The sequence below is a fragment of the Mus caroli genome, unplaced genomic scaffold (genome assembly GCF_978045245.1).
Source record: "Mus caroli unplaced genomic scaffold, Mus_caroli_1 scaffold_14, whole genome shotgun sequence".
Lineage (NCBI taxonomy): Eukaryota > Metazoa > Chordata > Mammalia > Rodentia > Muridae > Mus > Mus caroli.
The window spans coordinates 85,945,972-85,970,810 of NW_028227269.1; the positions used below are offsets into that span (position 1 = coordinate 85,945,972).

The window sequence follows — 24,839 nt, forward strand, 5'->3', positions numbered from 1 at the left end:
CAAATACAGAGGTGGGTGCTCACAGCTGATCATTGGGCTGAGCACAGAGTCAATGGAGTAATTAGAGTAAGGACCCAAAGAGCTCAAGGGGTTTGCAGCCCCATAGGAGGAACAACAATATGAACTAGCCAGTACCCCCGGAGCTCCCATGGACTAAACAACTAACCAAAGTATACACTTGGAGAGACCTATGAATCCAGCTGCATATGTAGTCTTCCTTGACAAGTGTGGCCTCCCTTCCCCCAGCCTGGAACTTGCTTGCTCAAAGGTGGAGCTACGTGCTCATTCGTCCTGCCACGCCCACTGCTGGAACCTGCCTTTGCTGCCTGAAGGCACACACGTGTTCGTCCTGCTACTGGACCCTGAGTTACTTGGCGGGATATTGGGTTCCCTCCCCCTTCCTTTATAACTGAGTGTCTGGAATTAGTAAAATTGAGCCTTGATCAGAACTTGTTGTCTTGGCTCCATTGTTTCTTCCGCCCCGTCTAGATTCCTCTCTTTTCAGCCTGAACTGCCATTCTCAGTTGAACCGTTCGTGTTGTGGACTGCAGGCAGGCCGCAACAGTTGGCGCCAGAACTGGGACCTGAAGAATGGCAGAGGGATGCTAAGAGAAACGACTGCTGTGTGGAGCTCCACAAGAAAGGAAAGGATCTTCGTATCGGAGGAGCATCGGAGCAACGGACAGGTACACATGCTAGCGCTAGCCTAAAAAATTTCAGTTTTGTAAAGTGTTGCTGAGGATGCGGTAGGATACGAATCAAGTTTGAATCAGTGCTGACCCAACACTGTTTCTGCTTGGGGTCAGTAGTTCGTTAATCGGAACTAGATACGGAGACAGGCGGTGTGCCGCAGCTTTTTAGAAAGCTGCTTAGGTTGAAGAAGGAAGGGTTCAAAGTCAGAAATTTTTTAGATAAGATAGATAGCTGTTGTCCATGGTTCAAAGAAGAAGAAACGATAGATTGTGGAACCTGGGAGAAAGTTGGTGAGGCCCTGAAGCGAGTTAGAGTTTGAGATTAAGCTTCAGAGGCTGAGTCTCTTAAGATATTTCTAGTTTAGATAATGATTAATGTGGTTCCTATCCTAAATAGTAAAATTTAAGATAAGATATAAAGCAATGCCTCTTTATTAAAGTGTTAAAGCTTGCTTTAATAGGTATTCATAGGTATTAATTGATATCCAAACTTCGTAATATGATAGTAATGCTTCTAATATTGATTTTAACAGTGATAAATTGTTTTAAACATAGGTTTTGCTTTCCCAAAGTTGTAGGTATTATCCTAACCTTGCACAAAAACTTAAAAATTATGGTTAAAACTGCCATTGTTCCATTGACTGCAGCTTGCAGTTTGATTGCAAAGTTAAGATTAATGCTCAGATTAAAAAGTATTTTATCTTTGAGTCAATACAGGGCTCTGGGCAGTCCCAGAGCGGCTTGTGGCCCTTTCTTTTGTTTTGCAAACAATGCCTAAAAAAGTTTTTCCCTGTGTTCAAGAAAATTTCTTTTTAACAGTGTTACAGATCTATTCAGATGTTTAAAATAATGCTTAAATTCAAAGATTTTTGCTTCTAGTAAACTGGTAATCACTAGAAAATTTTGCCTCTACGTATGGCTAATATAGCTTTACATTATGTAAGAAAAATGTTTATTGTTTCTGCTTCTTTACAAGAAGCCAAAAGTTTTAATCTTTCAGTATATATTGTTTCCTAAGTGGAAAGTATTTTATTAACTAATGCTTCTCAAGGGAAGTTTACCTTAAATCCTTGCTTGTCATTTTTCCAGTTTAGACTAGCTTCTAGCCTTTTAACTTTATGGCAATAGTACATCAGAGACTGTATATTCAGACTTAGTAAAATTAGTCATTTAATAGAGTCATAATGATTTTTCACTCTTCTTCAGTGTGACCAGCCATTCTAACTCAATCTTAGACTGGTCTAATATTCAGTTCAATTATTAGAGATTCCTATATTCTAAATTACCTAGCAAAGTTAATTCAGAGCATTTCCCCCAAGGTCACCAAAGGCTCATCTTGCCTTCACCTTATTTGTCCTAAACTTTTTGCAAACTGACATTAAAGGTCAGTCAGCAGCGGAACGCCACTGGCACCCAGTTACTTCTAATTTGAGATTAACTTTAGTTTTACAATTTGCATCTAAATAAAGTACCTTGACTTCTCCAAACAGAAAATTTACATTGCTACCCTCTCATTGTTTAGAATTCTTCCTTTTCTCAAGCAGGTCAATCTACATTCTCCGGTTCTCCGCCCCTAAGAGCAAACAGGTGGTACTGCTAATCTCCCTTCCAAGGACATCCCAGCATGTGGCTTTTCAGTCTAAGATAAGATTTAGATTTACCAGGAGAGCTAGGGAAGTAGAAATTTCATATATATTTACAGAGATTAGTTCTTATTTTGATAGAGATGGGCTTAGTCCCTTAGCTGGCCTCTGGCTTTTCACCCTTGCTGTTACTGCAAGGTGTCCTTAGTTCCTCAGGCTACTGGGAATAACAGGTATGAAGAGGAAAGACTTTCAGCTCCTATTTTAACCAAAATTAATGATGTTAATACTGACATAATTCTTGTCTAGGCCTTGCTAAATCTGAGGTTGACAAGTCTCATATAGAGACCGCGCATAAACTCAGAATTGCGCTACTGATTCATAATCATATGAATACAGTATGGGTACCGCTTGGCGCAGGAGATTACTGCGGAGGGAAGGTCCAGCTTGACCGTTTCTGAGTTCCCTGTGCGACACACCTGATTTGTAAGAGGTTGGTATCTGACTCCAGCTAAAAACCAAAAATACTTAAGGCTCTGCCTCCCCTCCCCAAAAGATACCAAGAGCCACAGATGTGAGTTGTTATAATGCTCACGGGAGAAATCAGGTCAATGTCCACCCAAGTCAAGGTTAAAGGCCCACTCATCTATGGATGAAAAGAATCATTTGATCACCTCTGTTAAGCATTGCCTATTTAAACTTAATTTAATAGGGGGGAGAGAGGTTGGAGACCTTGCTGTCGTAAGGGCAAGCCCTTCACTGCCTCCCACCCAAAAAAAAAAAAAAAAAAAAAAAAGCCAACTGGCCTTGTACTAGGAGCCAGCCAGTCTTACCCCCTTCTCACTGTTTCCCCTGCCTTTCACCCAAAATTGCGGATAATTATCAGCTCAGTGTTATTCTAAAATTGTTTAGTTAAACTCAGCCAGGGTTCCAACGCCCTACTTAAAATGCAAACAGGTAGCTACCAATTCAGCACTAATTAGCATTATAAAGTCAAAGCCTACAGCCCAGCGCTGCTATTCCGTCAGTGCTTTAAAGACAGTCTTAGCCAGATACAGTTTACCATTAGAAAAGTTAGGGAATCCCACGGAAACAGGTTTTTTCTTTAGCCCTAAAAAACTCAGGCAGAACTATTGAACATAGATAATTTTTCTGCCTCAGGCCACCCCCTTTTTTATTTTTGTTTTGTTAACTAATGGGAGGAAATGTGGCCTCCCTTCCCCCAGCCTGGAACTTGCTTGCTCAAAGGTGGAGCTACGTGCTCATTCGTCCTGCCACGCCCACTGCTGGAACCTGCCTTTGCTGCCTGGAGGCACACACGTGTTCGTCCTGCTACTGGACCCTGAGTTACTTGGCGGGATATTGGGTTCCCTCCCCCTTCCTTTATAACTGAGTGTCTGGAATTAGTAAAATTGAGCCTTGATCAGAACTTGTTGTCTTGGCTCCATTGTTTCTTCCGCCCCGTCTAGATTCCTCTCTTTTCAGCCTGAACTGCCATTCTCAGTTGAACCGTTCGTGTTGTGGACTGCAGGCAGGCCGCAACAGACAAGGAGGGCTTCATGAAATTCTTTTAATACTAAAAGGAAGTCTGAATTGAATGAGACCCACTGTAATCAGTGAGCTTCAAGAGACTACATGTCTTCAAAACAAAGCATCTCTTGCAGATAAACATGCTATTTTCAATGAGTACACAGTCTTCTTGCTTCCTGCTTGTTGGTTTTTGTCATTATTAGCACTACAGTGGTGGCGCATGCCTTTAGTCCCAGAACTTGGGAAGCAGAGGCAGTCGTATAAAGATCTTTAGATCCTTTTTCTGTGCTGTATTGCTGTCAGAGAACCAGACCTTTAGCAGCTTTTTGATCTCCCTGGGGTGAAAAATGTTGAGCGTTTCTTAGCATGAATGAATGAAGAACCAACAACTACAGAAAAATCAATTATACTAAATCTCTTTCCCTACTGGTATTTCTATGGGTTATTCTAGTTATGTTACAAAATTTTAGGTTCTTTAACTATAATCTTATGTTAACTTAAAAAAACATTGTAGCCTTTGTCACTGCTGTAAGTTAATACTGCACATGTATCTGCTGATAGTAAAGGCAAATACAGCACTGTCTCTTCCAGGCATGGGCTGCCATCGCACTGTACACACTGAGAAAGATTATTCTTTAAGGCTCCAATTATTTAGTTTTTAAGAGGAAATTCAGAGCATTTCTGAGTACCACTGTGTGTGGTGCTTGCTCTACATGTCTTAATGATGTTATAGCAAGTTTTTCTTCTTTTCTTTTCTGTGGTCCTGAGAGTTAATGCTGGGCCAGTTCTTTACTACTGGGCTATAGGCCTGGCTCAAGTCTTTTTTTTTGGCATAGTCAGGGCTGTGCGACCTCTTACCACTACCTAATCTTAGAATGTTTCTTGCTGGGCAATGTTGGCGCACGCCTTTAATCCCAGTACTTGGGAGGCAGATTTCTGAGTTTGAGGCCAGCCTGGTCTACAGAGTGAGTTCCAGACAGCCAGGGCTACACAGAGAAACCCTGTCTGGGTGGGGGTGGGGGGGGGGCGGTGGCACACAACATTTCTTCACCCTACAAAGAAACACTGTACCCACTAGCTGTTACTTTCCATTTCCCCATTTCCTTAACATCTGGGAACTACTAAATATACATTCTATTTCCAGGCCTATTTTAGATAAAACATATGAAAAAGAAATCTATCATATGACAAGACTTTTTGTGTTAACGTATGTGCAAAATGCATCTGTGTTTTAGCATAGGCACACATAATTTTAAATCATTACCACATTACAAACAAGCTATATTTACTTTACTAATAAGGAAACTAAAAAGTTAAAAATGCTTTCCCCAAGGCCTTACAAAGCAAAGGCACATTCAAATGCAGACTATACATGATTTTGCATGGATTCTTAACTGCCTTAGAGGTCAAATATAATGTTGAAAAATAGATGCTTTGCGGAATCTTATAGCTAATAAAACCTCTCTTCTTGTTTGTGCATCCCTATCTTCCATTCCCACTGGTTCCTGTGACAACCCTTTCAAAGTGTGAGCATAACTCAAACCCAACAGAAGACTATAGCAAACAAGAAGCACCTCTGTGTGCTCGTTTACAAAAGAGTATTCTATATCTCAGGCCAGAATGTAGTTTAGAAAGAAGCTCAAATGAGCAAACAACAAACAATGAACAGAACCAGCCTTTAGCTCAGCGAGAGACATGAGTCACTGTCCAGGCTTCTGAGGTAGGGTGTCCACCAGCACTGGAACACAGTCCTAAGGCACACCCAGGATCTACATATCCCAGGGTCAGGACCCCAGCTCCAAGACAGTTCCCAACCCAACAGCCTTTTGATCTCTGACTGGCGAGCAAGTCTAAAGGCCTATTTTACCTTCTTGCCTCCGATGTATCCTCCTGAAGCACCGAAGCTCTTTGTGAATGTTCCCATCATAACATCTACATCCTCAGGATCCAGGCCAAAGTAATCTACCACGCCTCGCCCTGAAGGGCCAAGAGCCCCAATGCTGTGAGCTTCATCCAGATACAAGTATGCCTTGTATTTCTTCTTGAGAGCAATCACCTCAGGAAGGCGAACAATAGACCCCTCCATGCTGGCAAAACAGAGTTAAAACAAACAAAACAAAATAAAACAAAACAGAGACCTTTTAACTCTTAAAATTAGCAACTGTTTACTTAATTGTTAATGTTTTGAGATTATTGCTTTTTAAAATAAACCTGAAAACTCCACTTCTGATTTTAAACTAAGTTATGCAGTTTACAACAGAAAAAATTAAAGTTATGGCAGATTGTTTTGTGAGGTTAGGGATTAAAGCTGGGGGCCTTGAATATGCCAGGAAAGCACTCTACACCTACCCACATCCCCTGCCCACGAGTCTTCTTAAAGCTTGCACTTATAAGAAACATTAGACTCTATGCTCATTATGAATGCCTTGAGTTCCTGCCCAGGGCTCCCTTCAATGGGTTGTAGCTCTAGGTTGCTTTTAGTCATGGTCTTTTTCACAGCAGTAGAAATCTAACTAAGGCACACTGTCCAAATTAACAAAAGAAAAACATCTGAAAATTAAAATTCAGCCTGGACTGATGCCTGTAAATCCTAGCACCCAAGAGGCAGAGGTAGAATCAGGGGAGCAAGGTAAGTGTGGGGTACATGAGACCACATCTCAAAAAATAAAAGCAAAACATAACTAACTTTATTTTGTTGTTAGTTTGTTTTGTGTGAGACTGGAGATTGAATCCAGGACTTTATATATGCTAGACAAGAGTACAACCACTGTGCAAGGTTTTCATAAGCAGTAGAAAAATAACCTCACATAAAGTCCTTCCTTCTCAGAGCATCCTCTGTCTCCAGGTACTTATGACAAGTCGTGGCCGGAGTCTCCTTAGTCTCCAGAAGGGGTTAGTCGAGCCAGCCCATCAGCTGAAGGCTTACTGACTTTGCAGGCCTACGCTATGGTTAAGAGCAGTAGAGCAAGATTACCTATATATGCCTTCCACAAGGATTAAGATTTTCTTCCAGGGTCTTCTTGTCCGAGGCTGACCATAAACAATGGCATCTTTTAAAAGCTTCTCTAAGCTTTGCATATCTATGGCACAAAGAAAGAATTCAGTCTCAAAGTATCTTTTTCCTAACAGTATTAGAAAAATGTGAATATACATTTCTTATTCAGAAATGTTTCAGACAGTTGAGGGTATTAACATAATTAGAGCTGAGCAGAAAAGATAAATAAATTATTGCTACGGTAGATGACATCTAAATGTGACAAGTATTCAAAGTCATCAATGAGATTAAATGATTGTTTTAGTTGCTTAGATAGAAAATGACCATTGTTTTATGTCATACTCTCTGCCTTTGAACTAGCTTTTCTTCATTTTAAAAATCAAACTGCATCTCTAACCCAAGGTTCATCCAGAAATGAAGAGGCTCATCCAGAGCTAACTGTATAAAGACCATCAAGAGTGAGTATATCACCCCAAATACATGTGCCTCTTAAAAACCAAATATTCATGGACTTGCAGAGATTGCTAGGAGTGTTAGAGCATTGGTTGTTCTTGCTGAGGACTAAGGTCTGATTTCCACCACACACACAGGGATTCACAAATATCTAAGAGATCTGACCTCTGTGAACTGAGCACCAAGCACGTACATGCAGGGAAAACACTCTCCAAGTGCATGACCTATTTCCTTTTACCCAGGATGTATTCAATAGTTGCTAATTAAACAGCTTTCTCTTTGGATGGTTAAAAATACACTAGTGTGGAACATGCATAAGTCTAAGCTTAGGGCAGCCCAGCAATCAGCTGAGCTTGTTCCATATGTCCTCCATCAGCTGCACTGTTGAAAGACAGCACGGTTGGTGCTATCATTAATAAGGACCTAACTTTTCCTCTTAAATGCTTTGAACTCCACTGTTCCCATCCTATAGACTTTATACTTAAAATATTTATTCTGAATGACATTTAAAAAAAATTCTCCCTAAAATCTAAGCAGTCCTATGTCTGAGGTACAGGTCACGCTAGTGGGAGACACCACACTACAGCTTTGATTCTGTGTTCTTTACTGCTTATCACTGAAGGGGGGGTCAAAACTGCCAAACTTTGTCCTTTTTCTCATCAGATTTTGATAAGAAAGGAGAATGTAATAAAAACACACAACAGGGTGAACTAAAGGTCACAACTGTACTATACCCCTAAGTATTTGCAGGGCCGCAATCAGCCTGGCAAGAGCACTCACCACAGCAGTAACCTGCCTGAGCCAGAGCCTCTGATCAGTGTGGAGAGCAGGAGACAAGCAAATCTGTGCTCCCTACTGTTTCTCTCTATGTTCATGTATGGGAAGTAAACAGTGATTCAACATTTAGACAAAAGGAAAAAGAAAGCTGAAGCTGGCTGTGTACGGCTACAATCTTAACCCACACAAGGCTGAAACAGAAGAACCACTGTGAATTCAGAGACAGCCTAGGCTATAAGGTAAGTTCCAGGCTAGCCAGGGCTACATAATGAGGTCCCATTTCAAAAATCAAGCAAGCAGCAAGAATGACAAAGCCTATAAGCTTTAGCAAAGGGAGCCATCTATAGCAAGAACGCTTGGGAAGATTACCTACTTAGGAAAATAATTTATATCTTCCTTTTATCATATACCCCATAAATTCCATGTAAATTAAGTTTAAATATGCCACAAACTCCCAAAGGAAAATGTGAGAGAACTGGCCCCTTCTTTAATAAAGAAACCATTAGCCGGGCGTGGTGGCGCACGCCTTTAATCCCAGCACTTGGGAGGCAGAGGCAGGCGGATTTCTGAGTTCGAGGCCAGCCTGGTCTACAGAGTGAGTTCCAGGACAGCCAGGACTACACAGAGAAACCCTGTCTTGAAAAACCAAAAAAAACCAAAAAAAACAAAAAAAAAAAAAAAGAAACCATTAAATACAATCTAAAAGTCAGACATTTTGATAAGTCAAAATAGCAAGACATTTAAATAAAAATAGTGAAATAGACAATACAAAAAGTTCCTAAAATCAATAAAAAGACATCAGCTTGAAAATACCAGCTTAAAGAAATAGCTACAAATACAAGAGCTGCTCTATGCAAAGAAAAACCCAAAACATTGTGTCTTTATTAGATTCAGAAAATGATACATAATAGGCCATGCTGACCAGTGAGTATAAGCAGTCAATGTCATGTATGATGCAATTTAGAAAGGTACTAAAAACATAATATACCCTTTTTCACTGGGCACTTTGGGGCTGCTCTACAGATTGTGCAAACATGTGAGTGTGGTGTTCTTTCTTTCTTCCTTTTTTTTTTTTTCCCTTCTGGTTTTTCGAGACAGGATTTCTCTGTGTAGCCTTGGCTGTCCTGGAACTCACTCTATAGACGAGGCTGGTCCCGAACTCATAAATCTGCCTGCCTCTGCCTCCCGAGTGCTGGGATTAAAGGCGTGTGCCACCACTGCCAGGCTTGTGGTGCTCTTTCTAGTAAACAAGTTCAGAAAGGATTTAAGGCCCAAACAAAGGAGCTGAAGAGTTATGGCATATGTGGACATAACACATTAAATAAAGGAGGAGAAAGAATTACAGGTATGAACAAGAGGATCACAGTATGTATGGCTAAAAAGTTTCACAACAACAATGAAAAAGACCTCAATCACAAACAACAGAACAGTCTCAGGCTCACTGTAGAACATTTTACAGAAGATAAAACAAACATCAAAGTTATCGCCATTCAGTCTTTCTCTCCAGAGGGACAGACCTAACATTTTGGTATGTATTATTCTACAATTTCATCTACTTACACATATCTTAGTAAGAGAAGATATTAAACATACAGCTCGATGATCTTTCTCCCTCTGTGTGTTTTATAATTAATAAACTATTGTAACAGTGCAAGAAGATATTTTCACTTAGGGAACAAGTTTTAGCTTGAAGACACCAGCCTCTGTCCTCCTACCTTCTCTGTACATTACTGTACCTCAACATTTGTCTGTTCTATTTTTCTTATGCAAGTCTATGTATGTATGTGAGTGGCATATGTATATATGCTTATGTATATATACACACATGCAGGTACACATCCATACGTGTGCATTTGTAGAGGCCAGGGGTTGGTGTCATGTGTCTTTCTCAATCATATTTGTCTTAGGGTTTCACTGCTGTGAACAGACATCATGACCAAGGCAACTCTTAGAAGGACAACATTTAACTGGGGCTGGCTTACAGGTTCAGAGGTTCAGTCCATTATCATCAAGGAGGGACCATGGCATCATCCAGGAAGACCTAAGAGTTCTATATCTTGTTCCAAAGGCAGACAGGAGGAGACACACTTCCAGGCAGCTAGGATGAGGGTCTTAAAGCCCATGCCCACAGTGACACACTTCCTCCAACAAGGCCACATAGTGCCACTCTCTGGGCCAGGCATATTCAAATCATATTATTCCACCATATTTTTTTAGTTATGGTCTCTCCTGAATTTCTGGCTCACCAATTTACCTAGATTGGCTAGCCCCAAGGATCTTCCTATCTGTCTCTGGATGCTGAGATTGCCACGCCCATCTCTTTATATAAGTGTTGGGGATCTGACTTCAGGTTTTTACATTTGTGTGGCAGATACCTTTCAGAATGAGTCATCTCCCCAAACATGTAACATTTTTAAAAATTTTAAGATTTATTTTTACTTGTGTGTGTGTGTCTGCATATGAGTGTAAGTATCTGTAGGAGCCAGAAGAGGGTGTCAGATCCCCTCGATCTGGAATCGCACGGAGTTGTCAGAGGCCATAAGTGGGAGCTGGGAACCAAACACAGATCCTCTTCAAAAGTTGTACACACTCTTTAACCACTGAGCTCTCTTTACAGCACCAAACTTAACAGGGTGTTGTAGCAGGGGTGTAGGGCAGAAGACAACTTTATGTTGTCAGTTCTCTTACATCGGTTCTAGGGATCGAACTCATGCCATCCAGTTTGTGTAGCAAGCTTTTTACCTGCTGAGGTATCTTGTTGGTCCCACTACTGTATTTTATTTATTTATTTATTTGTTTAACTATCAAAATCTCTTCACTGATCTTATTCACTCCTCCTAGTGTTACGACAAGACATATTATAGGCACATACATATAAGATGGCATTTAGTAATTGTGTTTGGAGAGAGAGTTGTAAACAAGGACATAAGATGGAAAACTTAAAAGTCAAATCAAGGAAGGCAGTATGAATTGTAAAAAGGAATCCCCCTCCATATATTCTATTCATTCATAGATAGATAGACAGATACACAGGTACATATGCACATGCTCAGGCTGATCTCATAAAAATCCTCCACCTTCAACCTCCCAAATACTAGAATTATAAGTATGTGCTACCATATTTTGCTTTTTAAAAATATTATTTGTTTTTAATTTTATGTGCATTGGTGTTTTGCATGCATGTATATCTGTGTGAGGGTGTCACATCTTGGAGTTAAAAACAGTAGTGAGCTGCCACGTGGGTGCTGAATTTGAACCTGGTTTCTCTGGAAGAGCAGTCAGTGCTCTTAACCACTGAACTATCTCTCCAGCCCCATTTTTCTTTCTATTTTGCTTTTATTTCATTAAAGAAAACATCTTTTCTAAAAGAAGAAAAAAATATTGGACCAGAACATTTAAAATCTTTTACTTCAGCTGCATTGTACTTTCAATTATTACTGTAACTTACGTAATCACTAACACTGTCCAAACAATATCAAACATTAAAACCAAGGGCAAAGCCTTAGACTAACTCACTGTTGTGTTTGAAGATTCGAATGGTTGCTCCTGACAGTCTGGCTCCTAGAACCAGTGACGCATGGTTCAGCTCATCACTCAGAATCAGGCAACCCTGCAAACCACAAGCACAGGCAGGTGAGCTGCTAATAAAGTAGTGATGACTGTTTTTAAGGATGCTTTAGAAACAGATGCAGAACCCTAGCCTACATATGACAGTTTCTTCACCCGGCCAACTTAATTGTCCAGATATATAGCAACAGGTTCTCACTTACAGCTAAAATGTGCCAGACTATAAAAGGTTCTAGTATCTTTGCTTAGAGAGAATTTTGATGTATCAATTTTTGAGAAAGGGCAGCTGTAGAAATGGTGCTTTTCCCTTCACTGTTAGATCTCTAGAGTTCAGGAAACAAACCATTTATAAACTCCAAATCACATATTGTGCAGACTCTGGTTTAGCCTCTTTAATCCCTGAACATAATTTAACACAGAATTAAAAAGAGCGCAAGGCCTGATACTTTTGGTGGTTTATTTCTTCCCAGCTTCTTACTCTTCCATTTCTCATGGGACCCTCCAACCTAATTAAACAAAATAAAACAAAACAAAACAAAATACAAAAACAGGTTTTTGTCTTTCAAAATGGCCTCAATAGGGGCTGAAGGTATAAAGGTAGAGAGCATTTGCCTAGCATGTACAAGGCCCTGGTTGTATCCATGACACCACCATAAACGAATAATTGAATGAATAAGTAAATTTCCATATGAAAATCATCTTACAATATTCCAATGGCCAAAATAAAAACTTAAGCAACAAAAAAGGTACTCATAGCCCTGTGTGATGGCACCCGCCTTTAATCCAAGCTCTTGTGAGGCAGGGACAGACAGATCTCTGAGTCCAAGGCCAGCCTGGTGTTCAAAAAGAGTTCCAGCCAGCCAAGAGCTACCAAGAAACCCTAGCTCTAAATAAATAAGCAAGTAATTTTTTGGCAAAGATTTATTTATGTATACATGCATGTGAGCACATTGCTGCTCTCTTCGGACACAGCAGAAGAGGGCACCAGATCCCATTACAGATGGCTGTGAGCCATCTGTGGTTGGGCTCTGGAAGAGCAGTCAGTGCTCTTAACCACTGAGCCATCTCTCCAGCCTTATAAATAAAAATTTTTAAAGGAGATACTATTGTTGGATTATTATTATATAAATAATGAAAAATCTGTGGGTCCATACTGCTATAAATGGAGAAGAAACAAGTCTTCCACAAAACTCCAATGAATAAATATAGAAGCAATGAGGAAAAAAATCAAGAACACCAAAGCAATCAACTGTGCATATTCACAATAAAATCAGTGTATGAAAGTTTAATTAAAAAAAAACCTCTTTACATAATGTTGCAATTTCTCTGCAACTTTAACTGTTAATTACAAAAGGGAATAGTAATAAGTTACAGTAGAAAACCTTGCCTAACATCCTAGCCATGTGACCAGGGTTTATCTACATTATTAGTAATATATGCACTTTGTGCATCTTATACAACACACTGGGGCAGATGTCACTTCTGTGGTGTCCTTCTGCATAAGCCATGCCAACAATTGTGTCCACTCATGCTGAGACAGCCTACAAATAAGGAGCCAGAGAACACTGTCCCAACGAGGAAGCCAGAAAGTACGCACTGGAGAAGACTGGAAACTACAACAACTGAATGCCACAGTGTGGTGCCTCAACTGAAACCAGGGCCAGAGAGTAAAAGCATTAACAGTAGACATGAAATACGCTTTGCATTTGTCAGTGTACTGTTAACCTCTGAGCTTTGGGAAATGCTTCAGTGGTAAGAAAGATGCTATCACAGAGCAAAGCTGAGTAAAGGCCATGCAGGGACTCTGCACGCTCCAGAAATCTTCTGTGAAGTCTAAATCTTTCTTTTTAGATTTATTTTATGTATATGAGTGCTCTATCTGTATAAACACCTGCATGCCAGAAGAGGACATCAGGTTCCATTACAGATGGTTGTGAGCCACCATGTGGGTGCTGGAAATTGAACTCAGGACCCCAGGAAGCCACTAAGCCATCTTTCTAGCCCTTCTGTAAGTCTAAATTTAAAATACCAGGAGAAGAAAGATCTCTCTTCTGTAAATCACCAAATTAATGTTACCATTCCTCATCTTCACAATATTCCTTAGTCTGAAATCAGTTTATATCATCCATATAGTAACTTCTATTTCTTCATTAGTTCACATGCTATATCTTTTTCATATTTTTTCTCTTTCAATGCTAGAGATCAAACCCAGGGCCATGCACACACTAAGCATGCACTGCACCACAGGGTTGCAGGCGTTGCAGAGCTGCATCGCCAGACCTTCTTCATCTATTTCTGACACAGCCCCTGTTCCCCAGCTCTGTGTTAATCTCAAATCCCTAAGTGAGACGTCGTCCTCTTGCTTCAGCTTTCTGGGTGGCAGGGATGGTAGGTGTATGCCAGTGTGCTATCTTCATCTTTTTACTTTTAATGCGCACATGTTTACACTTCAAATAGGTTCATTTCATATGAACCTTGCTACTTTTTCCTTATCTGAGGTCTGCCTTCTGCTTCAATGTACAAAGAAAGCAGCTGCATCTCTGTGATATCAATGCACTTGGGTTTAATTCTCTTGCACTGCTATTTGTTTACTGCCTGCCTCATTGGTTCCTTACAAGAACCATACAGTTATAGCTTCATTAGAATTATACTAATCCACTAAAAGGAAACTATGAGGACAAGAAAAATTATGTGACATGTTCGAAGTCATAAGTTTGAGCATATAATCAATGGACAAGCAAAACTCAAGCCTGAGGTAATCCACTACTTTTGTCGAGGTACCATTTCTAAACATAAATGCTAAGATAAAAAGAGAAGAGAAGAGAAGAGAAGAGAAGAGAAGAGAAGAGAAGAGAAGACCACCTCAAGGGTTCTTTTCAAGCTGACAGTGCTAAGCAGCTACACTGACAATGCATTTTATCGCTCCTGACTTTAACTCTCACAAGTTCTATTACAGGACGAATATTCAGAGATAGATATAGTCACATACAAAGATGAGTTATGTTTAGATATAATTTACCTAAATCAAGGTAAAGGCACTTTCATATGTTTCTGTTTTTTGTTTGGTTGGTTTGGTTTTGGTTTTTTCGAGACAGGGTTTCTCTGTGTAGCCCTGGCTGTCCTGGAACTCACTCTGTAGACCAGGCTGGCATCAAACTCAGAAATCCGCCTGCCTCTGCTTCCCGAGTGCTGAGATTGAAGGCGTGGCCACCCCCGCCTGGCACGTATTTTTCTACATAGGTAAAATGATTACCTTTCTGAATGATTAAACTTTTCTTTCATACTTTTGAGTCATTTGGGTTTATTTTCATCAGAATTCCTTCAAATTTGTACAGGAAGAGGGAAGGACCATGGGTCCTAGGAGGAAAGCTCCAACTGATATCAGGCTTGTAGGATTAAACTATAGTCTAGCTTAATATTAGCTGCTAATTGCGAATATTTATCAAAACAGAAGAATATATTTATAAGAGAACTGCCACAAATGATGCTGACTTACTTTGCCAACAAGAGCAGGAATGTTCATTGAATTTGTTGCAAATCCCATGCCATAGGTCATAGCAGCTTCCACACCTAAGAACCTTGCTACCAATTTCTCTAGTTCTTCATGCTTGTCCAGGTTTCCTGAATGAAGAAGTCAAGTAATAAAATCAGTATTATAAAGACTTCATTTTAGAATTATTGCCTTATTAAGAGAAAATAAGGTTAGCAAGATAGATGAGTGGGTAAAAGGCACTTGCTGCCAATCCCTGGAACCAACATGGTAGATGGAGAACCAACTCCTAAGGGTTGTCCTCTGACTCACACCACACACATGCATCCAAGCACACACACCCACACAAACGCAACAAAAATACTTTCAGTCCAGGTATGGTGGTGTATACCTTTAAATACACACACACACACACACACACACACACACACACACACAGATACACACACACACACACACCAAAACACTAGAAGAACAAGAACTAAAATTCCATCTATAGATACTTGTAATCCTTAATACAATTAGTGGAAAACAGAAATATTTATACACATGGGTAATATCAAAAGGTAAACTGAGTTCCATTAAAGAGATATTCTGATAGGGCAAGGAGTAGCTCTGTGGTAGAATAGATGCCCACATGTGTAATGCCCAGGTAGGGATTCCAGCCCCAAAACAAAACGAACATAGCCGCTTTGGAACATCCTTATAAAAATAATCAATAAAATAAGGTCAATGAGATTGGGCTAATAACACCATTGATACAGAAAGAGACATACATAGAGCAGGCACAGATGATGACAGTGTCTGACACACAGAGAGACAGCCATGGGAGCACAGGTGAGGGAACACTGAGGATGCCAGCAAGCACCTGGAGCTGTCAGTGTACCCACAGCCCTGCCGACACCTTGACCTCATGTTTCTATCCTCCACAACTTCCCATTTCTCATTTGTTGTTAGGATAGCCTAGGAAGCCAACAGAGTTGGGAGGTTTGAGAGACAAAAGGCTAAATCTATGTCCTTACCAAGTAGATGATGACTTGATAAGAAAGACTTACACTCAGTGCATGAACTCTAGATAGGCTTAAAGTGAGAGGCAGCAGCAATCAAGGCAGGCAAGGGTTAAGGGTTGGCTACAGACATGATACATAAAACACACAAGGCCAGGCATGGCAGAACACATCTGTAACCCCAGCACTGGCAGAGGATCACTAGCTCAGGTTAGCATGGGCTATATAGCTGCAAAACTGCCTAAGCATGCCTCAACCCTTACCTCCTACACTCCCACTCCCCAAACACCCACTAACTCTTCCTGCTAATGGGACTATACAGGGGTGTAGCTGCTCTAGGAAGCAGCTTGAAAAGCTACTATAGAATTACCTTGTGATCTAGCAAAATCACACCGAAGTACATACCCAAGAGACATATTAAAATGTTATTTTAAAATGTGTTCTTGTAGCCAAAAAAGGAGAAATAAACCAGGTGTCCATCATAGATAAATGGATAAACACAATGTGGTATATATACACAATGTGCTGTTACTTGGTCACAAAGTAGAATGGCATGCAGATGCAGTCTATGAAGCACTAATGCATGCTATACATGATCTTGTGAAAAGACACAAAGTGAAAGCTAGAAAGATGCGATGAAAGGTCACAAAGTTACATGATTCCGTGTATATGAAATATCCAAAAGAGGCAAATAAATACAGTACATCAATAGTTACCAGTGACTGCTAGTGGTGGGCCAGGCAGCTCTATCAGAAGGAATGAAATTATTCTGGGATTAAAGGCATGTGCCACCACTGCCCAGTTTAAATGAGCAAATTATATCATATAAATTATATCTTAATAGCACTTTTAAGAGGAGAAACAAAGCAACACAACATCCTTTCTAAACCTTACAACAATCAAGTAATTTCTCCTCCTCTCACCTCCACAAGTAAAAGAACATTATGTTGAACTCCTGGGCTTCATATACTGAAGTGTGTGTGACAGGTCTGCACACTCAATATCTCAAATGTAACAAATGGAAAGGAGGGAAAAGGAAGACAATTAGAAGAGAGATACCAAGAGTTTGTACATGTTTTAAAAAGCAAGAGCTGAGAAAATGTTCCAGAGGAGATCATGAAGAGATCAATGTCTGTGAAGAAGAGACAGCCATAACAAGGGATAACTGGAATCTGATACACTCAAAAGAAAAAAGATCTCAAAAAAACAAAAAGAAAAAGCTTTTTTAAAAGGGGAAACGGGCTGGAGTGTAATGAGATATGATGCCCTCTTCTGGTGTGTCTGAAGACAGCTGCAGTGTACTCACATTAAATAAATAAATGAATCTTTAAAAAAAGGGGGGGGGAACAAATGTTTTTCTCATATGCAGATCTTAATTTATATGAACTTTATCATATGAAAGTACAATGGGGGCTACTGGGGAGAAGGGGATGGAAGGAGGTGAGGGAAGACAAGGAAAGTAGAAGAAGGAACAAATATGAACATGTAAGAAGGAAACCTATTTATTTTGCATGTTAACTAAAAATATCATTTAAGATTTTTAAAAGCCTGGCAGTGGTGGTGCCCGCCTTTAATCCCAGCACTTGGGAGGCAGAGGCAGACAGAGTCTGGTCTACAGAGTGAGTTCTAGGACAGCCAGGGCTACACAGAGAAAGCCTGTCTCGAAAAACAAACAAACAAAAACAAAAACCATTTTTTAAAGCTTTGAAGAATATGAAAAACAAACAACTGTCCAGAAAACCAACAGCAGACTTCACAACCATAGGAAGAGGAACGACACGGCTGGACCACATCAGCAAGCGCGTCTTTCTTCAGATGCCTGTGGTACTTTGGGGATTATTAAGCATGTTTATGCATTACCCATCCCCACCAGAGGTTGCTAAACAATATCTTTTTGGTTAGAAGACGGGAGAGAAGGAATGTCACAGAAAACCTAGGCACCTGAGCAGCCACTGGTCCCAGACAAGGAAGCAAGAATCTAATTCTTCAGGCTCCAATGTGGCAGTACCAGACTTAGTCAAGTAAGAGATTAGATAAGACAGTTTCGGATATCAAATTTCAATCAGACCCAAGAAGACATGAGCTCTACCAATAAGGGAATTTGTTATTGAAAGGAAGATACAGGGAGTGAAGAATACAAATTGGACAAGTGTGAAGGGACTCCTTCCACACTCCCCAAATAAAGAAATACCAGAACGTAACTGCAAAGCAGCCCTGAAAACAAGTATTTCAAACTAAAGGGGGGAGACAGGACGGTGTCACACCAGAGAAAGAGCGAAGAGTACCCAGACGACTACAGTAAAAAAACAAAAAACCAGAAAAACAAAAACAAACAACACATCTCTCAAAGCTCCTTCTCTTGAGCTTGCCTGGGACACCCATTTAAGATGGGTAAAGACCCAACTGAGGCTCCTCCTGCACTATACTGGCATGGAATCCAAGAAACAAAACCTACCCGATATCATTACAAGGTATGCTCTAGATCACTGCAAAAGACCAGCCCACTTTTTACTTTACTGAGCTATTCTTAAACACTTAGAGGGCTTCCAGATCAAAAATGTCCATATTACATGTAGCCATACACTTTAAGAACAATGCCAAACAAAATGAATAGAGCCAAGCCAGACTCGGTGGTGCACACCTTTGATACCAGCACTAAGAAGGGGAAGGCAGGGACAGGCAGATCGCTAAGTGTGAGGCCAGCCTGATCTACATAGTGAGTTCGAAGACAGCCAGGGATACATGGTGAGACTCTGTCTCAAAAAAAAGGGGGGGGGGAGTGGGGGAGGAAGAGGAAGGAAAGATGGATGGAAGGAAGAAAAGACAAAACAAATAGACATCTAAAGATTCTTACAGAGCTAAGAAAGCACACACTGGCCCTTTAATTTCCAAAAGAAGCAGAGTGGAGAACCAGTGAAAATTTAGAAGGGAAACCAACCAAATACACTTAACCTATTCTAGGTCTCTTGAGAATTGACTTTTAGTTGAAATTTGCAGCTGAGTATTTTCAAGGAAGAAGTATTTATGTGTCTTGGCCCACAGCAATGACATCCACTCTTGAAAGAGAGCTGGGGATAAAAATCAAAGCATAAACAACTACAGAAGCCTCCTAAGAAACTAGGAAAAGTAGTAATGATGCTCTGAAGATCTGTAGTGTGCACATATAGTCTGAAACGCATGAATGAATAAAGCAGCCCAAATGAAATGGTGCATAATTGTTTTTTACTTTCTCTTTAAGGTATGTTGTGGGAGTTACTGTGGCAGATGGAATTTGACAGAATTCCTTTATTTTCTTTTTACTGAGAGGTGGGGAACTATGGCCTTGACCTGGGCTGCCTTAGTGTCTAGCTCTGACAAGTGCAAATGCAAAGCAGTACTTACTATAGGAAAAGCCAATGATACTCTGGGACCACCAAGCAATAAAGAAGCCCAAAGCAGACTGGGAGGAGTGACAGAACACCTGTCACTCTAGCCAAAAGGCAGCAGCTTCACAGCTTTAGCCATTGATTCACCGCTGCCTGCAGCAGTGTCAGGAACCTGCACCAAACCACCCAAATGTATTTGCAACCCAATCCCTAGACTTGCCTACCCTAGTGAATTGTTGATTCAATTTTCTCAGTCTTAAATATCAAAAAGACCCACCTGCCTTACGATGTCAACACTTAGTAGTTCTCTACCAAAAAATAAGGGGTGTGTGTGTGCGTGTGTATTTCTTTACATAAGATTGTTAATCCTTCATATTTTATAGATTTGTAGCAAAAATTTGTATCTAGTCTGTTCCAAATGCCTTTATATAAAATAGCAAATTTAACTATTTAATTCTTGAAATATATCTAAAGGATTATTACCAGCCCTAGTTTGCCAGTATAAAAGCACATTAGCTTTTAGGTAACAGTACCCATGTAATAAGTGGCACTTGTAAGATTTACAAAAGTCAATTTAAATCCCACAAAGAAACAAAACTCTGCTATGGACATTATGCACATGTAACACATTGGAAACCATCTCAAAATATAAAGACAGTGTCTGCTGGACCTGAGCAGAAGTACAAGGTCAAGTGTTTGTGTATTTATTACACTAACACTGTACCTGCATTACTCACTCCTGAGCTCACACTTACCAATTTCCTGACGAGTGCTGCACACCCCTGCTCCATACTCCTTGAGAACTTCAGCAGCTGCTTCCTGACATGATCCAGTGTTCCTCGCAAATCCAAGATAGTTGTAGGAACCCATGTTTATTACACCTTTAATTATATTCCCTGTGTACCTGTGTTTCAACAGTATAAAACTTAATGATACAATCATGCCTAATACCCAAGTGTGATGCACACTGATAACACAAAAGGGAGCATTATACACAGAAGTAAAGTGAACACCATCAGTGGAAAAGCAGCTCAACCTCACCAGTAACAAGGGAAAGGGGAAACAACAAAATCCAACGTGTGTTGTGCACACAGTATGAAACTGCCAAAGACTAAAAATTACTTTTTTTTAAAAAAGATTTATTTATTTATTATATGTAAGTACACTGTAGCTGTCCTCAGACACTCCAGAAGAGGGCGCCAGATCTCGTTACGGATGGTTGTGAGCCACCATGTGGTTGCTGGGATTTGAACTCTGGACCTCTGGAAGAGCAGTCGGGTGCTCTTACCCACTGAGCCATCTCACCAGCCCTAAAAATTACTTTTAAAACACAAGTATTAATTTATTGACAGTGATAAAAAATTTTAAGGTGTGATAGCTAAAGTTGTCTTAGAACAGTCGTACAAACTATCATTCAATATTTTCTTCTGGAGGGCACTTTGGGACTACTTGGTAACCGAATGATACATAGATGTGGGCCCAGCAATCCTGTGTGCGAGCATGTACACATGAGGATCCTTTGAGAGCCACTGACCAGGCCCGGAGGGCACTGATATTCCGTATAATGGCAGCTCAGTCAGCACGGACAGCAGGGTCCAGATGACCAACGGTTCCCCATCAGCCGAGGTAGAGAATAAGTGCTGAAGGTTTAGGTGCCGCGGATGGCTGTGGACAGTACAGCACATCTGTACTGTAGAATACTACTTGCCACCACAAATAATGAACACGTAGTAAATACACACATAGGCAAGATGGTACAAGTATGTTAGCAAATAAAAAGAACAAAAAAAGATAATTTATAACATATGATCCCATATGTATGTATCAAAAACCTCCCTGTAGTATAAGGATATACAACACACACATTCCCACAAAATACCTAAGGGACAACTTTAACAAAAGGAACACGACAAAAACAAAGTGAAATCAATGGGCACCTCTGCAGAGTGATGGCTTTTGAACTAGGAGACTTGCACACGGACCAAGGGTAGCTGTCTCTGGGAACAATCATGTGTTTTCATTATTTTCTCTCAAAAAAATCTGTATAATATTCATGTCATCTAAATAGTAAATGTTAAGAATAGAAACCATTTTAAAACTAGCATATTTACAAAAAGTACTAGTTTTTAAAAAGAAAAAGCTCCATTTATCCCTAAGTCATTTATCTTAATTAAAATATCTAACAATCAATTCAGAAAATACACTGAATTTCTCTTTCCAAAAACAGTATGAGGGAGAAGTTTCTTGTCCTGGTTGATCAAGAGATTTTTTGTTTTGTTTTGTTTTGTTTTTTGGTTTTTCGAGACAGGGTTTCTCTGTGTAGCCCTGGCTGTTCTGGAACTCACTCTGTAGACCAGGCTAGCCTCGAACTCAAAAACTGCCTGCCTCTGCCTCCAAAGTGCTGGGATTAAAGGCGCGCGCCACCACTGCCCGACGATCAAGAGATTTTTGAACAGGTCACAGTTAGGCCTATAATTCCATGCCTGAGGAGGACGAGGTAAGGGAATTGCAAATTTGAGGCTAGCTTAGGCGATATGAGAATCTGCCTAAAATTAAAAACAAAAAAAAAGATAGTATGAATTATGTTCTCCAGGATATTGGATTTATAATCCAATAAAAAAATCAAATGAGCATCAAGTATGGTGGTACACACTTTTTTTTAATTTTAGATTTTTTATTTTATTTATATGAGTACACTGTAGCTGTCTTCAGACACACCAGAAGAGGGCATCAGATCCCATTACAGATGGTTGTGAGCCACCATGTGGTTGCTGGGAATTGAACTCAGGACCTCTGGAAGAGCAGTCAGTGCTCTTAATCACTGAATCATCTCTCCAGCCTAGTGATGCATACTTTTAATCACAGCACTTGGGAGACAGAGGCGGACAGATGACTGTGAGTGAGTTCGAGGCCAGCCTGGTCTACAAAGGGAGTTCCAGGACACCCAGGGCTATACAGAGAAACCCTGTCTCAAAAAAAAAAAACCAAGAGGATCAAATGAAAGAGAAAATGATTTTAAACACAGTGGGGCTCGCAGGTGTAGCTCACTGTACAGCGCTTGCCCAGCATATGTAAGGTTTTAAACTCCAGCACTCTCTCCAAAACATATTCCAGAAACAGTATTGAATAGTATTGCCCAGAAACCAATAATAGTGTTATCTTCAGCTGCTGTTTTTGCTTTGAGAGAATACTCAAAACAAATTCCTTTGTTGATAAGAAATAATTTCCAAACACAACTCACTTGAATGACCAGTTATAGTCATGAGATTTTCTCTCCATGATATCCACCTTGGCTCCAGGCACACTACAGATAGGTCGATTCCAGTTGTCTCTGATTCTCATGTAGAGGTTCCTTGTATAGAAGTTTTCAAAATCCTGATACAAGGACACAAAGTCCTGCCAAGAAAATAGTGAAACAGTATAAATTTAACTGATATATTGAAAGACAAGTCTTATAATTTTTCTCTTCTTACCTCAGGAGTACCTCAGAAAGATGTCAATCAATCATATTTAATTAACTGACATATCCAAGCAACATCTGGAGAAGTATATTAATTCTGTGATATCTTTTTTTAATCAAGTAAAGATTGCTTAGCTTAGATGTTTGACCCATATTTTATGTCAAATAACTAAAACACATAAACATAGAATTAACAGACTTAACTTGAAGTTGGACTCAGAAATAAAATCCAGTCATATAATTCTATCCCTTTGTAACAATCTGGAAAAAAAACTACCCTCCCACATGCCCTCAGGCAGAAAAACAATTATAATCCCAGTTGTAAAGAGGAAAAATACTTCTAAAATTAGTTTTTATCCTCTGCATGTGCTGCTCAAGGATCAAAATCAAACACCAGCCCATACACCAAAAAATGATTAAAAAATAAAATAAAACACTAAAATGTAGGTTAGAAAAGTCTTCCACCTTAGATGTAAGGGCACTTGCACAGGACCCAGGTTTAGTTCCCAGAACACATTATCAGGCAGCTGACAACCACCTGTAACTCCAAGGTCTCTGTACTGACATGCATATTTTATATTTATGTATCATACACGCATACACACACACACAATTCAAAACACTATTTACAAATAAAAACAAAACAGTAATAATCATTTGTGGCAGGGAGATCTCTGAGTCTGAGGCCACCATGTTCTATATAGTTACAGGCCAGCCAGAGTTACACTGTGAGACCCTGTCTCAAAATAAAAAAAGTACATTCTTAGGATAGACTCCCTGTCCCACAGATTTAGTCTCCCTTTCCTCTAAGACTGAACTAAAACTTTAATCTGCAAAAGGTTAAGTCACAGTAGAGCCAAAATGAATACACAGTACCACTCCCAGTGTCATATGAACCCTTCCTGGAACACACTTCATTGGTCCACATGAGATCTACTTCAACTCTGGGCTCTCCAAGACTGAGGCAAACAGAAAGAAAGTAGAAGTATGCTTTACTGTAACTGGCACAAATTGAACTTGAGGTCATGACTCCTGAGCTTGTTGTCACACTACATTAAACTGTTAAGTCCTGTTGACTAGGACTCTACAGTGCCTACGACATAAGCATCTCTGTAGATATCGTCTCTTTAGACAGCTCAGAAGACCTGCAAAAGGTTCTCTGAATAAATAGCAAGAACAGACTATCTCTCTCTCTCATAAAATTACATCCTACTATCTCTCTCTATTCTCAAAGGTGGGGAAAGTAGTCTTCCACCCTCACTCTGACGAACTATAAATCTTCCATTAAATTTCATTTTTATAATTATTAGTGTGTATACATGCATGTGCATATATGTATATGTGTGAGTCTGTGTGTCAAAGGATTTATGGAGGCCAGAAGGTAGCTTCTTGGAGGGGTTCTCTCCAAACCCCTTCACATGGATTCAGTGGACCCAACACAGCTCTTTCTCTAGGCTTGCATGACAAGTGCCGTCCGCACTGAGCAATCTCACCAGCCCGGACAGATGGAGTATTTACCAGTATTTTCTCCACTATAGAAAGGGCAAATATTAAAAGGAATTATTACGAGGAAGGTGGTAGTGTGTCTTATGTATCTGAAGAATCCTTTCTGACTGCCCAGTTATTTTAAAGCTTCACTAACAGTTTCTAAACACTGCACATTCATGTTCAAGTAAGAACTTTAAATTCTTTAAGGAACTGTTTCCTCACAGGCAAATTATTATTAGCAACAAAAAAATGTTTTAACTATATAAACATGGAATAAAACAGAACAACAAAAGCAAAACAATCTTCCTGAGCCTAGTTCAGATAGCCAAAAGCCAAGAGAGAAAGGACCTGCTGGGTAGAACATGGCAGAGCTTCACACTCAATCCTGAATTGAACATAGACACTGGTGACATCTGTTATTCATGATTAAGA

The 24,839-nt window shown here is 40.0% G+C and overlaps 1 protein-coding gene across 1 annotated transcript in view; it reads right to left on the minus strand.

Annotated features, from left to right (window-relative positions):
• Sptlc2 (serine palmitoyltransferase long chain base subunit 2) overlaps positions 1 to 24,839 on the minus strand; it is a 79,463-nt gene that overhangs the window by 26,385 nt on the left and 28,239 nt on the right. Inside the window, exons 3-8 of the mRNA XM_021179358.3 lie at positions 22,701 to 22,855; positions 20,215 to 20,363; positions 15,094 to 15,218; positions 11,547 to 11,640; positions 6,780 to 6,885; positions 5,673 to 5,892 (exon numbers count right to left, since the gene is read on the minus strand). Coding sequence (XP_021035017.1) covers positions 5,673 to 5,892; positions 6,780 to 6,885; positions 11,547 to 11,640; positions 15,094 to 15,218; positions 20,215 to 20,363; positions 22,701 to 22,855 — 849 coding nt within the window. The remainder of the gene's footprint in view (positions 1 to 5,672; positions 5,893 to 6,779; positions 6,886 to 11,546; positions 11,641 to 15,093; positions 15,219 to 20,214; positions 20,364 to 22,700; positions 22,856 to 24,839) is intronic.